At 50.1% G+C, this 18655-nt stretch overlaps 2 protein-coding genes across 3 annotated transcripts; one reads left to right on the top strand and one right to left on the bottom strand.

Annotated features, from left to right (window-relative positions):
- Positions 1-27: 27 nt before the first annotated feature.
- PRADC1 (protease associated domain containing 1) lies at positions 28-3988 on the bottom strand. Of its 2 annotated transcripts, none has more exons than XM_074587184.1 (5): positions 3505-3988; positions 2319-2419; positions 1482-1591; positions 892-1059; positions 28-620 (listed from the first exon to the last, which is right to left on the bottom strand). In XM_074587184.1, exons 1-5 carry the CDS (start codon positions 3659-3661, stop codon positions 500-502), a joined length of 657 nt encoding a protein of 218 aa, XP_074443285.1. In that variant the 5' UTR covers positions 3662-3988; the 3' UTR covers positions 28-499. The 2 variants fall into 2 exon arrangements, with proteins under 2 accessions (XP_074443285.1, XP_074443284.1); XM_074587183.1 differs by having other exon boundaries at positions 3390-3741.
- Positions 3693-17103, top strand: CCT7 (chaperonin containing TCP1 subunit 7). Its single transcript, XM_074587181.1, has 12 exons — positions 3693-4088; positions 5470-5623; positions 7057-7163; positions 7615-7740; positions 8400-8452; positions 9481-9652; positions 11223-11387; positions 12512-12700; positions 13314-13411; positions 14126-14258; positions 15382-15588; positions 16459-17103. Exons 1-12 carry the CDS (start codon positions 4083-4085, stop codon positions 16681-16683), a joined length of 1635 nt encoding a protein of 544 aa, XP_074443282.1. The 5' UTR covers positions 3693-4082; the 3' UTR covers positions 16684-17103.
- Positions 17104-18655: the final 1552 nt, after the last annotated feature.

The raw sequence follows: 18655 nt of genomic DNA on the forward strand, positions 1-18655 counted from the left end.
TTGCTGATGAAAAAAGAGAAACTCCCCTTTCTCTAAAACTTGTTCAGACTTCATTATCTCAGACAAAAATATACAGATGTCGGGCGAGCACTGCTGGTACAGACCAAGCCTGTATCTCACTCTCCCTCCCATGCCTGTCGTACCGCGTCCACGTAATCCTGTATCCCTCTAAATCAGCAGCACAAATTACTGGTGCCATCTTTCCCATCGTTAAAACGTTTCCCGGGAAAGTGCTGACCTGTTCTGGACCATCATTTCCCCCCCAGAAAGTCACTACAAAGGGTGCTTGGTGCCAAGCTCAAGGTTCCCACCATGGGCGCTGGTGTTTGCCCTTCAGCCACACGCCGGCAGCAGCAGAAAGATCGCCCTGTTGCTGAATCCGGCAAGGCTGGATGGTGGGATCTCTGGAGCGCGTTGGCACCTTGTCCTCAAACCTGGTCCCTGGGGCAAGCTCCTGGGATCCACTGAGAAGTCCTTGATCTGCCGCAGCCTCTCACTGCTACCAGAAGGTCCAGGGGGGCTGCATCATTTCGTAGGTGGGGATGCTGGTGACGTTGACGGGAATGGAGATGACGGCCCAGGGGAGCCCATGCTGCTCCAGGGAGCGTCTGATCATGTACCTGGAAGGACAAAGAGGTGACAGGTGTGCCTGAGCTGCCCCAGTTGGGAGAGCAGAGCCCAGATGTGAGCATAAACCACAAACCAGCTCAAAGAGAAACCCTGCAGATTAATTATGACTGAATCCACTAAAAATGCGGCCCACCAAGCCCAGGCGGGACATGCTGATTACTGGGACCTCCCTGATTTGTGGGGACAAGGCTGTTGCTTGGCCCTTCCCATGAGATGTTCCACACTTGGGAAGATGAGATGTCTCTTGGCCAAGGCACCTACCCGTCCCTGCCCAGCAGGAAGAGTGCGGGGATGTCGGCTGTCCGCCTGGTGCTGTCCTGGATCATCTCGATATAGAAGCTGTCATTATCATAGGCGTTATCTGCGATGATCACCGCCCGTCCACCATGCTCCTGGATCACACGCGTCTTTGACAGGAACGAGCAACCCCTGGGGCACAGAGTGATGAACCTTTGGTGGCCACAGGCAGGTACAAAACCTGCAAGTGCCAGAGCTTGCCTGGAGATGCCAAAACATCTTGTCTCCCTAGCCCTGCGCCTCCCCCAAACCCTGCTCCTCTTTGAGTCTGTATTTTAGGCACAGACTACCCACGCTCGGCCATTTTCTCCTAAGAAAAAATAAAACAGCTTTTTCCACCTTAGGGGAGGCTGTTTTCCAAGAGACACAATGTGAAACGCTCTGGGGTAGGAGCACCCTTACATTTTCCTCGTATACCCATGTGGGGTAAGTCACAGGAAGAAGCTGGTGGTGATGGTAAAATGCGGCCCTGGCACTGTCACCCTCTGTGCTGTGGGCAGCTCCCCTCCTGTCCGAGGGTCCCCCCCAGAGAGCTCCCGTGACGCCACACATACCCCCTCTCCACCAAGGCAATCTGGTCCTGGATGAAGACGCCATTATTCAGCTCTCCGCAGGCTTCGGGGGGATCTGCCGGGACCAGGTGGATCTGGTCGTACCTTGTGTTCTCCGAGAAGGAGACAGGCAGGGGTGAGCAAGGGGGCGTCGGGGCTGCTTCCCATCCCCTGCCCCACCGCGGCCATCCCTGCTATCCCGTGCCCTGCCCATCCCTGTGCGGGGTGTGCATTTGGGGAAATTTAGGGGTCCCAGGTGTGGGGATGCTGGTTGCCCCTTTCCAGCCCCTGCAGAGCCATTCCGACCTCACCCAACAGCTTGCCTCGATCTTGCTGTCGCTGCGGGGAGGGGAAACTGAGGCACAGCACCGTTCATACATCCAAGTGCTCCCAGGGAACATGTGCAGAGCCAGAAAGTGTTTTTTCCTCCAGTCCTCAATGTCCCATGTGCTTTCGATCAGATCTGCTCCTGCACCCCCATCCTGATTCTGGGTTTATTCAGGGAAAGGTCTTATGTTTGCAGACCAGTTGGTTTAACTCTGCCATTCCCCGTGGGAGCCCGATCAGCCCTCCTGGGACATGGCTGTGCCTGTCTCAGCCCTTGAAGGAGGAAAGAGTGGGGCATGTGCTCCCTGAACACACGTGGGGCCAAAGTCCCCCTCCAAAACCCTGCTGAGGCCGGAGGCAGGGTCCAGCATATGCCTCCTCCCTAAGGGAAGACTTAAGGCCTTTTTATATGGAAAAGCTCCGTTTTTATAAAAGGCTTCAAATTACTGGGCCCTGCAATACAGAAATATTAGGATGGGGGGACCTAAACCAAATTAAGTTCTTAATACTTACAAACACACCACCAAAATCCTTGGCCGGAGTGGCGGTAAAGATGTAGCGGATGTCTCCAGGGCTCAGCACTTGGAAATACAAGTATTCATGGATGCGTAAACCTGGGTGTGCATGGAGAGAGGTGAGAGGCAGAGAAAATAAAAGGGAAAATTCCTGAAAAAAAAGGGGAAAATACCCAACTACCGCTCCTGAACACACCCTTTGGCAATGCCAGCTCCCAGCTGTGCCCTGGGGCTGAGGACATAAAATTCTGGGTCCAGCCTGGGGCGCTGCAAGGGGAGATGCACCAGCACCCAGGGGCATAGAGGAGACGGGGGAAAGGCACCGGAACTGGGATGCACGAGGGGAAGGGGAAAATGCGGCCAGACCATAGAGGGGATCGAGGTGACAGGCACCCAGATCGAGCTGTGCAGAGGGGAAGTGCACTTGGACTGAAGAACCCTGGAAAGAAATGTACCTGGGATGGGGTGCTGGGTGGGGAAATGCAATGGAGCTGGGGTGCATGGAGGGGAAATGCACCCAGATTGGGGTGCAGGAGGGGAAGCGCAATGCAGCTGTGGTGCAGTGATGGGAAACGCACACAAATTGGGGTGCAGAAGGCAAAACGCACCCGAATCGCAGTGCATGGAGGGGAAATGCACCCAGATTGGGGTGCAGTAGACGAAATGCACCTGGAAGGAGGTGCTGGATGGAGAAATGCAATTGGGTCAGGGTGCACCGAGGGGAAAAGCCCCCGGACTGGGGTGCAGGAGGGGAAATGCACCGGGACTGGGGTACATGGAGGGGAAATGTACCCGGATTTGGGTGCTGGAGGGGGAAATGCAATGGGTCTGGGGTGCACGGAGGGGAAATGCACCCAGTTTGGGGGGCAGGAGGCAAAACACACCCGGATCACGGTGCGCGGAGGAGAAACGCACCCAGATTGAGGTGCAGGAGACTAAATGCACCTGAAACAAGGTGCTGGATGGGGAAACGCAATTAGGTCGGAGTGCATCGAGGGGAAAAGCCCCCGGACTGGGGTGCAGGATGGGAAATGCAATGGGGCCCGGGGTGCGCGGAGGTGAAACGCACCCGGATCGCGGGGTGCACCACGGGGAAAGGCCGCCGTGCCGGGGTGCAGGGAAAGGAAAGGCCGGCGCGGGGTGCGGCGCGAGGTGCCGGGTCCGGTAGGGTCGCTCGCACTCACCGCGGGCCGGGCAGGAGCAGAGGCAGAGGCACAGCCAGAGCGAGCGGCGGAGCATGGCTGCGCCCGGCGCCGCCAGCCGCTCCGCCCCGCCCGCCAACGGCCCACGCCCATTGGCGGCGCCCACGGGCTGCGCCTTCCTATTGGCCGGCGCCGCCATCAATCTCCTGAGAAACCGGGGGAGGGCAGGCGCGGAGGCCTGCGCAGCACCGGGTTGCGGCTGCGCCTTCCGTCGCGGTCAGCTCGGTGTCTGCTCCCGGGGTGGCGCGGCCTCGGTGTCCCCTCACCGTCCCTGCCAAATAAAGCTCCATCCATCAGACCTGCTCGCTCCAGGCCGTGTGCCTGCTCCCTTCCCTGGCAAACAGTGAGCCAGCCTCCCTGCTTCTCTATGGCTGTTGGGAAAGGAGGGGGCGCCTCACCGGGGCCGCTCTGCCCGCCCGTACCATAGAGCGCATACGGAAGAGGTCGCTTAGCAACGCGCGCTTCCCCCTCCCGCCCCGGGGAAGCTTCTCGGCGGGCGCGGTGCATTGTGGGGGCGGGGCCTGTCTGAGGCGGGGGCAGCTGCAGTGAGAAACGCCGAGATGATGGTGAGTCGCCGGTATCCTCCACCATCCTCCGCACGGTCGCGTCCCGCTGCCTGCCGAGTGGCCCGTTCGGCCTCCGCCGCCCTCCAGGAGCCGTGTGTGGCGGGACCGGTGCGCGTTCGGGCCGACGCGGGGCGGGGATGGCGGAGGCCGCCGTGAGGCCTGGCGTGAGGCGGCAAGTCGGGCCCCGGTTGCCGCCGGGCTCCCGCCGGGAGCGCTGCGTGCTGGGAGTTGCGTGGAGCTCCCGGTGTCCATGCCTGCGTTCTCCGCCCCGGCCCCTTGGCTGCGTCCCCCTCAGCCGCACGGCCCAGCTCCTCCACCCGCCTGCGGGTCCCCTTCGACTCCGGCGCTCCCCGGCTCTGGGGCCCGCTGCCGTTGCTCGGGAGCAGGCGGGATGCAGCAACAAGGGCTGTGTGTCTGCCTCTACCCTGTTTTTTGGGGGGATGCAAGGGTTTCTTTTCCGTTGAGATCTCTGCCCTGGTGGGTGTGGAAGAACTCGGTACACTTTCTTCCACAGGATCTTTCCAGGACTTAGGAAGGCCTGGCTGTGACACTCAGTCTTTCACCCGCATATCAGAGTCTCAACCACAACCTCGTTCCTCTTTAGCGCAACAGTCATAGTATAATTGTATAATTTTACTCTCTGCCTGCAGGTGGCTGTTTAAAACGGGATGCCTTGGAAACTTTGGCTGTGTTTGGACTTTGTTTGAGCCTTGCCTGTAAGGCACATTTGCTTTCTGAAAAGGGCTGGTGCACACTCAGAGCAATGAGAAGCCCTTCTCTGCTGTGGCCTCTGGTATCCTCTAAGCTGTCTCCAACACAGTTTGCTGTCAGGGAGGTGCAATCAATTAAATTGTGTTCCTCTACCACGTCCTCTGTGTGAAAGCATATTTCAGCAGTTGCCATCCTTGGGGCAGCTTGGACTCTGATTTGAGGTGTGAGGGGCAAAAGGCCATAGTGCCTGTTCTTCTGACCATCTTGTTGGCACTGTAATAACAAAAATAATCACTGATCCAGTTGCAGCACTTGTGCAGTTCCTTGCTGTCTCAGTAATTACAGCCAGTTTTCTCCAGTCTGGCATCAAAATCAGAACTTTGCTGACCTCCACTGTACGGAGGAAGCCCACTTATTTTGGGGACAGTTAAAGTATGGTTCTAGAGCGCGTACTGGAGACAGTTGGGTGAATTCCAGTTACACTGGGAGCAGTGGGATGTGGAAAGCAGCTAGATTGTGTGAAGGCAGAGGAGTTTTAGGGAGGCTGTAGGTTTTGGTCTTGGTCTTTTTGCGTGATGGTCGCTTGCTGGGCTGCATGAGGAGTTAGCTCCAGGTTGTCCGCTGGCCGTTGGGATTGGAGTAACGGGTCTATTGTGGGTTCTCTCTTCAGCCAACACCAGTTATCCTGCTGAAGGAGGGGACAGACACCTCGCAGGGGATCCCCCAGCTTGTCAGCAACATCAATGCCTGCCAGGTTATCGCAGAAGCTGTGCGCACTACCCTGGGACCTCGGGGCATGGACAAGCTCATTGTGGATGACCGGGGTAAGCACTGGGCAGTGGCCTTCCACAGCCATGTAGAAAAGTCACTCAGAAATAATCTCCAAGCGCAGTACATGCTGGCAGTGTGTGTATTTACTTATGTCATCATATCAGTTTAAACCAGCATTTGCATATATGCAGACTTCAACTTCCTCACCCCATACTTACCTCAACTCTCACGGTAGAGGTTCATTTTCTGTCTCAGTGTTCAGTTTAACACCTTGACTCTGGCCTCCACTGTTAAAAGAAGGTAATTGTCAGACCTGCCTGAGGAACTACCTGTTTGTTGTCTGCTAGCCTGAGTTAAGGCAGCTGTGGTCTTTGTTGTGAGATTAGGTAGATCCAGGGTTAGTGGGACTAAATATGTGAAGGTCCATACCACAAAGGAGGAACAGTGTGTCTTGAACCGGGTCTTCAGGTATCCTTGACCATCTCTATTAATTTATTTTTTAAATGAGGCTTATAATGTGTGTGGAGCTACTCAACACTTGTTGTGGCTGACCGTGAGGTCAGTGGACGTTACTGGGTTGATTTTTGTTTTTTCTGTGTGATTTAAGGACCCCTGTCTGAAAAGACTTGTATGAAGTCACCAAACTAATGTACTGTTCGTGTGTTTTTTTTTTTTTTTTAAATTTTATTTTTATTGGTGGTCCTGGGTCTTGGTGGTACTGTTGAAGGGTGGGCTGGAAGGTCTTAGAATTGTCTTTGTTTTTGCAAATGGGAATTATAATAATTTTTATTAAATTGGATTTAAATTTACCTAATAACTAATATGATTGATGTCTGGTCTTTTTCTTCACATGAGTTTCAGACTAGAATGTCTTTTAATCTGTCTGGGGAGGCTATTGAGAAGTAAGAGGAAAATGAATTTAAAGCTCCTGTTAATTGGTGTGAAGAATTGTTCTGCACTCAGACTAACTTCACTTAATCTGCTCCAAAATTGGACTAAAAATACGCTGTTAATATGGAATGGAGGCATCTGCTGAGACACCCTCTGTGAAACAGCTGTTCTGGGCTCCCCCTCTTCATGGGGGTGACCCCTTCACTTTTCAGCTAATCTATAGTTGTGTATCTGCCTGTAAGAGTGTATTAATATAATGGTGATCGCATCTCAAATCACATAGGAGAAGAAAAACAGTTTGGCTGAGGAAAAATGACTTTTAAGTGGAAATTTGGGATGAGAGCCTGCAGTTCTTTAGACATGACAGAATTCACAATGGTGCAGGACCAGGGCTTGATTGGGAAACACTGTAGCATAATACTGGGCTGAGGCCACATTCGACCTGAAAGGCAAGCTGGCTAGTCTGAAGTTGCTGTTGTATTAAAGTCTCTTTGAGGTCTGAAAAGCTCCCTTGGGTGTTGGGGTGCCCTTTCAGAGTGACCATGGCTTTACTCCTGGCAGTCAAGCTTGACTTCCTCTTCTACATCAATCCTAGGTAAAGCCACTATCTCTAATGATGGTGCCACCATTCTGAAGCTCCTCGATGTTGTCCATCCGGCTGCAAAGACCTTAGTGGACATTGCTAAATCTCAAGATGCAGAGGTAGGAGGATAGCCTGGCTGCACCCAGGAGCATAACATGCAGCAGCAGGCTTGTTCCTGTCCACGGTTGTGTGGACTTTGTGTTAACAGGTGGGAATTGCTCATGGAGTGCTGGCATTCACTCTTGTTTCGTTACTGATGCCTCCTTGTTTGTGATAACTTTCAAATCTCTTAACACTGTTTCAGGCAGATCTGATGGGGGGTTTGGAAGTTTCAAAGATATAAAGTTCACATTTCATGAACAAAGGTGACTGGGAAAGGAGACTTCACCCTCAAATGGGATGTAGTCTGAACCCAGCCCTTCTTAATCAGTAAAGAATCCAGCTGCAAATCTGTGAGCAGAGAAAATTATGAAATCTGATTTCCTTTGGAAGCCCTTGCGTGGTTTTGAAGCTGCTATCACAGGGGCTCTGCAATGTGTGGATGATACAGAGCATTTCCTCTCTGTGCAGGTTGGTGATGGGACCACGTCTGTAACTCTGCTTGCTGCTGAGTTCCTGAAACAAGTGAAGCCCTATGTGGAGGAAGGCCTCCATCCTCAAATCATCATCCGTGCGTTCCGCACAGCAACGCAGCTGGTAAGGGAGTGCTGCTTGTAGCTGAAGGAGCGCTTGGCTGCTGCAGACCTGAGGGGAGTGTTGTATTGATGCTTCACCAGAGCATCTGGGGAGAGGATTTCTGTGCCAAAGAGGAAAAATAGCACACTTCCAGGCAAAAGTCAGTAATGAATGGGTGTGGGGGTGACAGTAGTGATCTCATGATGTCTTACTGCAAACATCAGCTGCCTTTTCTGGTGTCAGTGAGCTGTTATTACCAGCTAGTACCTCTTGAGCATTAGTGCTTCCTTTGCTTTTGCTCCAAGGAAAAATAAGTGGGAAAATTCATTTCCCATTCTCCTGATCTCTGGTACTCCTTGACAAATATTACGTCTCATGAAGCACATCAGTCCCATTAACCTGAACCTTCTCTGGAGGTTGACTCCCTCAATAGCCTTTTGATTCCCCAGATCTCTGTTGAAAGCAGGGGAGTATCTCCGCGCTTTTTCCTGATCCTCTTACGTTGGTGTGTTTCTTAGAATTACTGTGCTGGAAGGGGTGGAATAGTTTAAATGCTTGAAACTGCAGTGATGCTGAAGTAGGGAATAAAAGGTAACATAAAATACAAAGAGAAATGTTGGAGATCTGATCAGCTTGCGAGCATGAATCATTAATCCAGCTGTTCGGTTGTGTTTTGACAGGCTGTAAACAAGATCAAAGACATTGCTGTTGCAGTGAAGAAAGAAGATAAAGAGTAAGTTTGCCTTACAGATGACCTGGTTGTGTAGCTGGGCTTCAGTTAGCTGGTGTGAGGATGTTTCTGACTTCTGCCGTGGCTCTGGCTGAGTCTCAAGGTCAGGCAGAACAGCTGTGGCCCCACATGAGGGTTATTCTTGAGCTTTTGGAGTTTCCTGCTCCTCTGGGGGAGATGCCATGCTCTCACTTGGGCTGCAGCAAAGTATGTAGGCCAGTGTCTTTCTTCCAGTGCACATGGAGGAAGCTAGATACCAAAATAAGTGGCCTGATTTCTTTTTTTCCAGTGGTGGTGGAGACTTGCAGCTTTTCCTGTAATCAGTGGCAGTGTTAAATGCTCAGTGCTTCTCTGAAAATCAGGTGATCACTTTTTAGCTGTTGAATATATGAAGTTAGATAGCTAATAGCAGAAGGGAAATGATCCCTTCAACTGAGATGAGAACACTAGAGTTCATTTTCTCCATGCATTTTAAGCTCTTGTCTGGCTGATCTGACATTACTAATACCTGCAGTAAAAGTTCCAGTTGAACTGTGTAACCATCTTAAATAAAACAGAATGAGTTGTAGCCTTTCTACTGTCCTGTGATGCAAAATACAGTAGTTCTCATAGTCAGCAGTAACTTGGGTGATAGAGCCTGTGAGTTGAATCCATATTTCCCTGGTGTTCATTGTATCATCCACTCTGTTATGGCATACGTTACCTGAGTTAATACTTTAGAGAACATGCCACCTTTAGACGGTTTCAGAAACTTCTTACTGCCTTTGGGTGAAGGAGAAGATGCTCAGCCCTGTGGTGTCTAAAAGACAGCTGACCTGGTCAGTGCTAGTCTGATGCTCGGGCTCTAAAAGGCAGAATCATACTTTGACAGTCTGGGCTTTGGCATGTGTGCCTTGCTTTCCCTATCGACAGAAGGGAACTGATCTTTGCCTCTGTCAGAGTGGATTAATCATACCATGCACAATGTTTAGTGAGCTTGTGAAAAGAATTGGCAAGTGAACAATACTTTGTTTTTTCTTTCTGTCTTGCAGTGAGCAGAGAAGCCTGCTAGAGAAGTGTGCAGCCACAGCCCTGAGCTCTAAGCTCATCTCCCAGAGCAAGGAGTTTTTTTCCAAGATGGTCGTAGATGCTGTCATGATGTTAGATGACTTGTTACAACTGAAAATGATTGGAATAAAGAAGGTGCAAGGAGGTGCTTTGGAAGTAAGTTCTGTTGGAGTCTGTCCTGAAAGGATAGGAGACAGCGATGGCAGCCCCTTTGATGGGTTGACTGTAGGAGAAATACAGCCCAGCTTGATAATGCCTGTTCAAGAATTATCAAAGCTAAGCTGTTGATGTGAGGAAAAAAACTTAGTGAGTAGGGCTGGATTTCTTTTCTGTATGTAGAGGATGGGGTTTTTGAGCCAAATATACTCTTATCTCACTGCCTTCTGCAGCGAATATTGTTACTGATTCAGATTCCATTTATATCTCTGCAAATAGTGAAATGTTCTTTTGTGGGAAGTCTTTGTTACTTCTGGAACCAAAGGCCCCGCAGTCCCGGTTGTATGTGTGAATATTGGTCTGGGAAAAATGCAAAGAAAACATTGCGAAGGAGCTGATCTAGTGGTGGGCAGAGCAGATGGGCTGTGTGATTTATACCACAGTGCTGGAATACCTGTCGTGTACGGGGCTGCACGTGTGTGTGTGGTAGAGGCTGTGGGACAGCTGGTGGTGTCCATGCTCTCTCCTGCCTGTATCCTGTGTAGGTTTGGCCTGTTGCTTGGGACCCTTCAGCTGAAAAGTAAGGCCTGCCACAGTCTCTGTGAATTGTTATTCTGTGGCTGTTACTGTCTGTAAACACTCTGCACGAGCATTTTCATTGAGAAGAGACGTTATAATTACGCCATTATCTTGCCCAGACAACTAATTTAGCGAATTAGGAACGTTTCAGCATCTGTTTTTGTGGTGTCTGGGCCTGCTAATATTCTGAGGTTTGTAGAAATTGGTCCCCTGGGGAGGATGGTGTCTCCCGTTCTGGTTAGAAGCGGCTCTCCTTACTCCGTATTGTTTGGCCATTGTATTTCGCTGTCAGATCCCTTGGAGACCTGTATGAAGATGGGGCAAATAATTTAGCACGCTGCTTTCCAGGGTTGGCTTGTGAGAGATTCTGGGTCATTTCACCCTGTCAGCTAGAGCACAGAAAACCTGGGCTTGTCCTAGCTTAGGAGGGACAGGGACCCTCTGGGCTGCAGTGGCTGAGCAGAGCCAAGTGTGCAGTGTGTGGTTAGATACTCATGGCAGGAAATTTAGATGCCGATTTCTCTCCCAGCCATGAAGTCAGGAAGTTACCTTCAGGGGGCAGTGTTGGGCAGAGCAGTCCTGCTGCCAAACAGTCCTGGAGGTGGTGGTGGGGCTGGGAAAACCAAACCAGGGCAAAAAAACCCCTGAGTGGGGCTGTGGATGAGAAGTATCTGTCTTCAAAGGGTGGGAATGGGAAAGACATCAGAGAGAGAACAGATTGCTCCATCCCTTGATCTTCAGATTGTGTATAGCATCTTTTGCTGTGGTGTCTTGAGGGGTAGAAAGGAAGTGATAGAAGCTGGTTTTGTGAACAGAGAGAAGAAAATATTTGCTGATTGTTTTCTCTAAAAGTGGGTTAATCAAAGGAGACAGCTGTTGGTGAGTGCTTTGTAAATGAGGACTCTGAAAGCAGGGAGTCTCCTGTGGGAGTTATTAACCCTGTTGAGAGAACCTTAGGAGGCTGAGCCTAACACAAATCCCTGTCTTCAAGGACTCTCAGCTGGTGGCCGGAGTTGCCTTTAAGAAGACATTCTCTTATGCTGGGTTTGAAATGCAGCCCAAGAAGTATCAGTCACCCAAGATTGCCTTGCTGAATGTGGAGCTGGAGCTCAAAGCCGAGAAGGACAATGCTGAAGTCAGAGTAAACACTGTGGAGGTAAGAGCGAAAAGAGGTGCTTGTCCCACTTCCTCATGCCTGCAAGATGTGGTGGCTGCTTGAGAGCCAGTGGGATAAATGGGATTGCCTTCTGCACATCCTTCACCTGCTGAAAATAGCTGGTGGGTTATGCTGCCTCGTTTGGGAGAAGGGTATGGCAGACTCTGAATTACAGCAGGTTTAGGGCATGTTTCTGCTTGGTCATCATGCCTCAGCTGTGCCATGATAAGTTGTCAGCTGTGTGGTGACTTCTTTATGCCTAACAAGTGTCCTTCCAGGGAAAGGCCACTTATTAAACAATTTATTAAGCAGTGGTCTAAATGCTGGAAAAGCCTCTGCATATTTAAGCAAACAAGATAGCCGTTTGGACAGTAGTTCTCAGTAGTTCTCTTTTCTGTCTTGTTAAAATACCTTTATGAAACATGGTTGTTCTCTGACACCTTCTTGAAAAGTACCGCAATGTTGCATACATTTTGTTCCTGCATAATTGTGGTATCTAAAGATCTCTGGGTGCTTTGTTTTTGGGGTCTTGGCCCCAGTGATCTCACTAATTGTTTCCCTAAAGTCACAGTGAACATGATGGTCTTTTCTGTCGTAGTCGACTGCTATGTGTGGTGTTGCTGTGTGCTGTTGTAACCTTTCCCAGCTGTCTGTGGCTGTATTTCACCGACAGCTAGAGCACAACAGGCTCGTGAAACCTGGGCACGCTGGTAAAGCATGAGGTTTCTCAGGAGCTGTGTTTTTCCTCTGTGATAGATCCTGTAAGTCTCTCTACCCCAACATCCATGCACAGTTCTGTAAACACCTCTGACATCAGTATGATCCCTTCTCCTTCTGATATCCCTCTTTTGAGCTGTTGCTGCCTCTCTGTCAGTTCATCCAGCTTCTTTGTCAACTCAGTTCTGCTGCTGGAAGTATTTTAACAGACATGGCTCTTTGTCGTAAAATGGAGTGACCTAAAATCACCTATGGGTCTTGGAAAGCAGTTGTCTGCTGGGGTTGCACAGAGCAGCGTCACTGCTGCCGTTGTTTTAGATGAGCTCTCCCTTTGCAGGCGCTGTGGGATGGCATTTGCAACCTTTTGTAATGTGAGCGCTTGTCCCTTTCTCTCTCGTCCCTACTAGGATTACCAGGCCATCGTGGATGCTGAGTGGAACATCTTGTATGACAAACTAGACAAAATCCACAAGTCAGGAGCCAAAGTCGTCCTGTCCAAACTTCCTATCGGTGATGTGGCTACTCAGTACTTTGCAGATAGAGACATGTTTTGTGCTGGCCGTGTCCCAGAAGAAGATCTCAAGCGAACTATGATGGTGAGCTGCCTTGTTTCAGAATAAAGACTTTTAGTTTTAACAGTGACAGGCTGGTCATTCCCAAAACAGGGCAGCAATCAGTGACTGAACACACTATTCCTGACAAAGATTTAAAGTGAAAATCACATAATTTTTGCCAATGTGGCTATTATGTAAAGTTGCCATACACTGACAAAGCTGTTCCTTGATGGAATGAATAATTGCACGCTAATTACATCTGCGCTGCTTTTTTGTTTCTCTGATGTTGTTCTATATTAGGGTCTATAGGGTAGAGGTTTATTTTCCCTATTTTTTGCCTGTTCCATCGTGACTCTTCCCTGCCCCCCCCCCCCCCAAGCTTCCTTTGTGTGGCTGCTGGACTCTAGAGCCTGTGAGTCAGCACTTAAAAGAAGCATAATCTTATTTTGCTGTTGAGGATTATTTCTGATGTTGGTAGCCTGCCTAGATGTATGAGATGGGAGGAAAGTAGAAGTTTTTTTCCTGAATCTGGCCTGCAGGGTGGTTTTGCATCAGCTAAAAGGTTGGACTATCTCTGAAGAGCAGGAACCTGCTGGGTAAATTTGTCTTGTTTGTCAGTGTTAGTAATGCCGCGCTTTATCTCCTTTCTGTGCAGGCCTGCGGCGGTTCCATTCAGACTAGTGTCAATGCCCTATCGGATGATGTTCTGGGCCGATGCGAGCTCTTTGAGGAGACTCAGATTGGAGGAGAGAGGTAAATACACCAGCTGTGAACCTGTAGTCCTGTGTAAGCACTCTAATGCTAATTTGAAAAGTTAGGGTCTAAGCCTTGGTAGGTTTGAGCATCTCTCAAGGTGATGGTGTGAAACAAGATAGTGTTATTGCTGCTTTTTCAGAGGCTGAGGGGAAGAGGGCAGGAGTAAGCTGTCATCTAAATCTTACCTCTTTTATATGCTTTTAAAAATATATATTTATTCCCTGATGCCTTGTAGAAAGTATAGTGGTACTCTTTCATTCACAACTTAAAAGCAATGCTTTTTGGGGCTGGTTGTGGCACTCATCTGATATCCCACAGTGCCACTTCACTATCAGTGACAATGAAGCTGTGACCTATATAATGGGGTTCTTCCCATTGCTAGAAGAAAAATCCTCCTTGGGGCTGCCTGCTAACGTCTGCAGTGTTGCTGCCAAGTGAAAATGAGAGCACTGGTTTAGCGCAAAGCCCTAGCAACAGGAAGAGAGTGGATTTTCCTGGGTCAGCTTGAATTTCACTTGTATGTTGCCTGGCTCTGCTCCTTCTTAGCTCAAGATCTGATAGGGGCACTGTGTAGGGTAAAACAGCTTCAGTCATGCATCTGGCTTGTAAAGAACTTCTCCGTTCCCATACTGTTGTATCTGTGCAAAGCCTGTTCAGCAGCAGCACTCCTTCGCCATCACCTTAACCATTCTTGCGTTGTGCCATTGGCAGGTATAACTTCTTCACAGGCTGCCCGAAGGCAAAGACTTGCACGATAATCCTTCGAGGGGGTGCAGAGCAGTTCATGGAAGAGACGGAACGGTCCCTGCACGATGCCATCATGATAGTCAGGAGAGCCATCAAGGTAAGGACCAGCGGAGATATCTCCCTGCTGGATTGGCATTGGGGTTGTTGATCAGACCTAGGACAGCTGTAACTCCTCCTAGAAACCTTTTCACACACCAGTATTTGGCTGAGGTCTCTCGGGAGAGACCTGGAGCTCTCAGCCAGTTGAGTGGAGTGTGCAGACAGACAGCATCTGATAGATTAACTCAAGTGCTGTTCCTTGGCCAAAGCAGCGCTGTCTCTACAGTGTTGCCAACTGCTTTTCAGGCGCACCTGGTTTTTGCCTTCTCTTTAATACAGTTGTAACTCGTGCTTGCGGTGTTCTGTAAACACCTCCATCCTAAAGGGAACACAGTCTTCTGGGTGCGTTAGGTAGATCTTCCGTAGATTTGAATAGCAGGATTGATTTCACATGCATGTCAGCGCCTGTTAAAGCCACTTGTTCCCTCTCGGTGACCAGTCTGAGGGGGGTGACTGTCCCTTGGCTGTGAAGGTAGGCTGAGAACACCAAGAAGGAAGTGTGAGGCATGTGTGGATCTGTGCTCTGCTTGTGGATTTGTGGTCCTGTGTGGTAGATGCTGCCTAACTGTGGGTGTTTCTGGGTTATGCATAATAAAGTGTTAATGTGGTGTTTTCTGGTTAAAAACAGCTTTGAGGCTGAGTGCCCTGCGGGGATGGGAAGAAGCATGTCAAGATTTTTGGAACTGTTTTGCTTCTAGAAAGAACATCCTGATCTCCCTACTGAAGCATATAGGGAGGGGGAAAAATAGCAGAACTTGGCTGCATAGTGCTGCTGCAAATATCTTTAATTTTGAATGCTTTACAGAAGTGAGGGAAACTTGCCCAGCAGAAGGGGGCTGTGGTCTGCTATCCCTCCCCTGGTACAGTGTCGCCAAACCACTCCTTGATCTTGTGCACAGCAGGAAAAAACTGCTGGTATCTGCTACTGGAGGTTCTTGGCCTGTATCTGAAGCTTCCAGCAAAGCTGGCAGGTGCTTCCAGGGGTGGCAGCAGCCTGGGCTGTAGATTCCCCTGGGCCTGGCGTGTCTGCATCACCCTGATGTGCAACACTCACAGGAAAGGAGGCTTTCCTGCTCTCCGCCTTCCTGGAACGAGAGTGAGAGTTTCCCCTCTTCTTTCAGAACGACTCGGTTGTTGCCGGTGGTGGTGCGATAGAGATGGAGCTTTCCAAATACCTCCGGGACTATTCCAGGACCATTCCAGGCAAGCAGCAGCTGCTGATAGGAGCTTATGCTAAAGCCCTTGAGATCATTCCCCGCCAGCTCTGCGACAACGCTGGCTTTGATGCCACCAACATACTGAACAAGCTCCGGGCCAAGCACGCGCAGGTAGGTGCCCACCTTTGAACCAAGGGCTGTTAGGGAGAACCAGTACTGCGTGTGATTTCTTCCATTTTATTTTTTCTTGAGCCTGACAGATCCGGTGTAATTCAGCTAAGCCCATGTTAGGCTTGCATCCTCTTTGATTAAATGCGGTGTTTTGTTTTCAGATCAAGTGTGGGCTTCATGCAGGTTTCTATAAAAGGAAATAATCTGTTTTCCCTTTGATCACAGCTGTTGAGTGACTTCTAGAGCTGGGAGTTCTGATTTGCTTTTTAAAAATACCTCATTTGTCAGGAGGGAGGCTTCTATATTAAATATTAAAGTAATTGGAGTATAGAAGTTGGACAAGCTGTTTGTTTTCCGGAGGAGCTGCAGACTGCAGGTCCTGATTGCATGCAATCATTTCAGATCTTGTGGAGCGCATGCACACGACGTCCTTATTCAGGCAGCTAGAGGTTGCCCCATGGCTTCTCTTGGAAGCAGCCCCCGCTTTGTGGGGTCACTCCCACCACATTTCGTCCTGAGGACGGTTGTGGGGTTAGGAGGAATGCCCCGAAATGAGCGGCTGTATCTTGGATTGCAAAAACTAGGGCTGAGACAGCAGCGGAGTCGAAGTCAGTCCTGTAAGGCTTCTACGGCTTCTTTCTGAAATGGAACACACTTTCTGTTTTCTGAGGCTTTGTTGGTGCTGTTTCCTGACAACAAAGGATTCCCCTCCCTCCTCACCTTTGTTTCCCTCAAATATTCTTCCTTCATACAGCAAGATCAGTCGCTGCCTCTCCTTGAACATTTGCATGTGTCCGCTTCCCAGTGCGCTGGCCCTGAAGTCCTGACTAGCCCAATAACGAGTCTCTTCCCTCCTATCTCTCCCACCAGGGAGGTATGTGGTATGGTGTGGATGTGAACAACGAGGACATCGCTGATAACTTTGAGGCCTGCGTGTGGGAGCCAGCCATTGTGCGCATCAACGCGCTGACGGCAGCCTCTGAGGCTGCCTGCCTCATCGTCTCCGTGGACGAAACCATCAAGAACCCCCGTTCCACCGTGGATGCTGCGCCCAGTGGACGAGGCCGGGGGCGAGGCAGACCCCACAACCACTGAGACCCCCTTCCCCATGGCCATTGTGACGGGGGCTGGCGCTCTCCTCCAGTGTGCAAAGTGAAGAAGAATTGATTTCTAGCTTAATTAACGGGGTGTTTACCAGATGGTCATTTCGAGGGCTTGCAGGCAACCACTGGCCTTGTTTAATTAGAGTCAAATCTTGGCCTTGGTAGTGGCAGCCTCCTGCAAGATGCCCTGCCCCAACATTTCCTACACAGCACTGATCCCCTTAGGCTCGCCTCCTCCTTCTGCTTGGAAGCTGCACTGAGCGGAGCCTTCTTCAGTGCTGGCAGGTAGTGCAGCGAGTGTGGGGTTTGTTTGTATTTATACTCTGTCTTTTTTTTTTTTTTTGCCCCCCTGCTGGGTCTTTTGAACCCAGGCTCAAACACAATAAAAAGATGACTTTGTTTCAGTGGCAAATTGGGGTGTTACTCTGTTTTCCGCTGCTTGTTTTGTTCCACAGCGTGGTAGCTCCTGGGTAGAGTTAAAAGGTGTAGCTGTTCAGACTGTGGGGTTTTTTTGGTTTGTTTTTTTTTTTTTTTTTTCCAAGACACTGCTGGGAAGCAGGACCTGCTCTGAGTGCACCCCAGGTCCCTGTGCTTCCAAGAGAGCTCGCCTCCGTGCGTGTTGCCTGTCTTGGAGCTCTTTGCTATTGCTCAGTGACATTTCGACTTGCTTTTGCTTAGTGGCCCATTTACATCTTGCTTCATGGAAGGTGGCTCAGGGCAGCAGCTGTGTCTGATATCTCTGGCCCTGGCTATGGGGAGGGGATGTGTGGGACTGGTGGTGCTTCAGGGATGGATCCTAGCGCTTGGGGCGTCACTGGCAGGAAATTTGAGGATCGTGGGGAGACTTGGGTCTGGTAGGTTGAACGTGTTAATGGAAGGCAGTGGCAGAAAGTTGGTATCTATCTGGTATAAACCCTTTGAGATGTAATTTATTTAGGCAAGTTGGTGCTTTGTTACACCACAAAGTGCGTTACTTCTGCCCTGTTCACAAAGCGCTGCCATGCAGTAGCCAGTACGAGCCCTTTTAGAGGTGTAGAGGTATCTGGCGCATCCCTTAATGTGACCCTTGTGGCTGTTCATCTCTGCTGAAGTCTGATGGGCACTGTGTGAGTGATGGTACTGAAAAGTGAGCACAGCTGCAGCTTCCATGTGAAAACCCTCTCAGCATTTGTTAGTGGAAGCATTTAAAGATGAACATGCCCAAGAGACAGCACGCCAGCTCTGCAGCCTGGGAGGGCTAAAAGTGGGACTAGTGGGGGCTGATCGTCTGTCCCTTTGCAGGTGCCTGGTGCGTTGCCCATTGCAGATGGCAGATCCTTGGGGCTAAGGGCATTGCCCCTCCAGTGGCAGGGACCTGGAGGCGCCTGTTTCCTCCTGCCTGTGTCGTAGCAGCGTGGTATCCTGGCCTGCCTCAGCCTGGCGAGGCTCAGGGAAGATAGGTTTCCAGTTCTTCCTGTGATACTCTCCAACCTGCAAAACTGATTCCGGACTCTGGGGTTGTGATCTGGGAACTGGGAATCTTCCAGCCATCTGGGCTGTCTTCACCAAAAATTAATCCCCCTTTTCCTCCCACCCCTCCCTGCCTCCAGAATGTTCATAAATCAATTTTTTTTCAGCAGAGGACAGGCACAAAAAGATTCAAACTCTTCCCTCCGCAGTGGTTTAAGATCAGCCCCCTCCCTTACCCAAGGAGATGGGGATGGGTGTCACATCTCTCGGCGAAAACCCCACCTCAATCTGAAGAGTATTTATTCAACACTGAATCATAAAATAGCTCTTTACACACCCTTTTTTTTTTTTTCTTGTAATTCTTTAAATACACATTGTTTACACTCGGCAAAGTTTCAAAGCAACAACATCAAAGTGCGTCTACAGGTGATAGTACCAACCAAAGTGCTAAAACCAGGGTCTGCTGCGGCTGATGGGCAACAGCTGCCGCTTTGCCCGCTCTCCCCAGCCGCCAT

This window comes from Larus michahellis, chromosome 5 (assembly GCF_964199755.1).
Source record: "Larus michahellis chromosome 5, bLarMic1.1, whole genome shotgun sequence".
NCBI classification, from domain to species: domain Eukaryota; kingdom Metazoa; phylum Chordata; class Aves; order Charadriiformes; family Laridae; genus Larus; species Larus michahellis.

What these genes read in the sequence shown, in the direction of transcription:
- PRADC1 (XM_074587183.1), bottom strand. Translation starts at nt 3,615, where the DNA reads ATGGGCGTGGGCCGTTGGCGGGCGGGGCGGAGCGGCTGGCGGCGCCGG. An exon ending in ATTGCCTTGGTGGAGAGGGG is followed by an intron (nt 1,060 to 1,481) that starts GTATGTGTGGCG and finishes TCTGTGCCCCAG; the next exon opens with GGGTTGCTCGTTCCTGTCAA. An exon ending in TTCCTGCTGGGCAGGGACGG is followed by an intron (nt 621 to 891) that starts GTAGGTGCCTTG and finishes TTGTCCTTCCAG; the next exon opens with GTACATGATCAGACGCTCCC.
- CCT7 (XM_074587181.1), top strand. An exon ending in TCCGCACAGCAACGCAGCTG is followed by an intron (nt 7,741 to 8,399) that starts GTAAGGGAGTGC and finishes GTGTTTTGACAG; the next exon opens with GCTGTAAACAAGATCAAAGA. An exon ending in TCAGAGTAAACACTGTGGAG is followed by an intron (nt 11,388 to 12,511) that starts GTAAGAGCGAAA and finishes CGTCCCTACTAG; the next exon opens with GATTACCAGGCCATCGTGGA.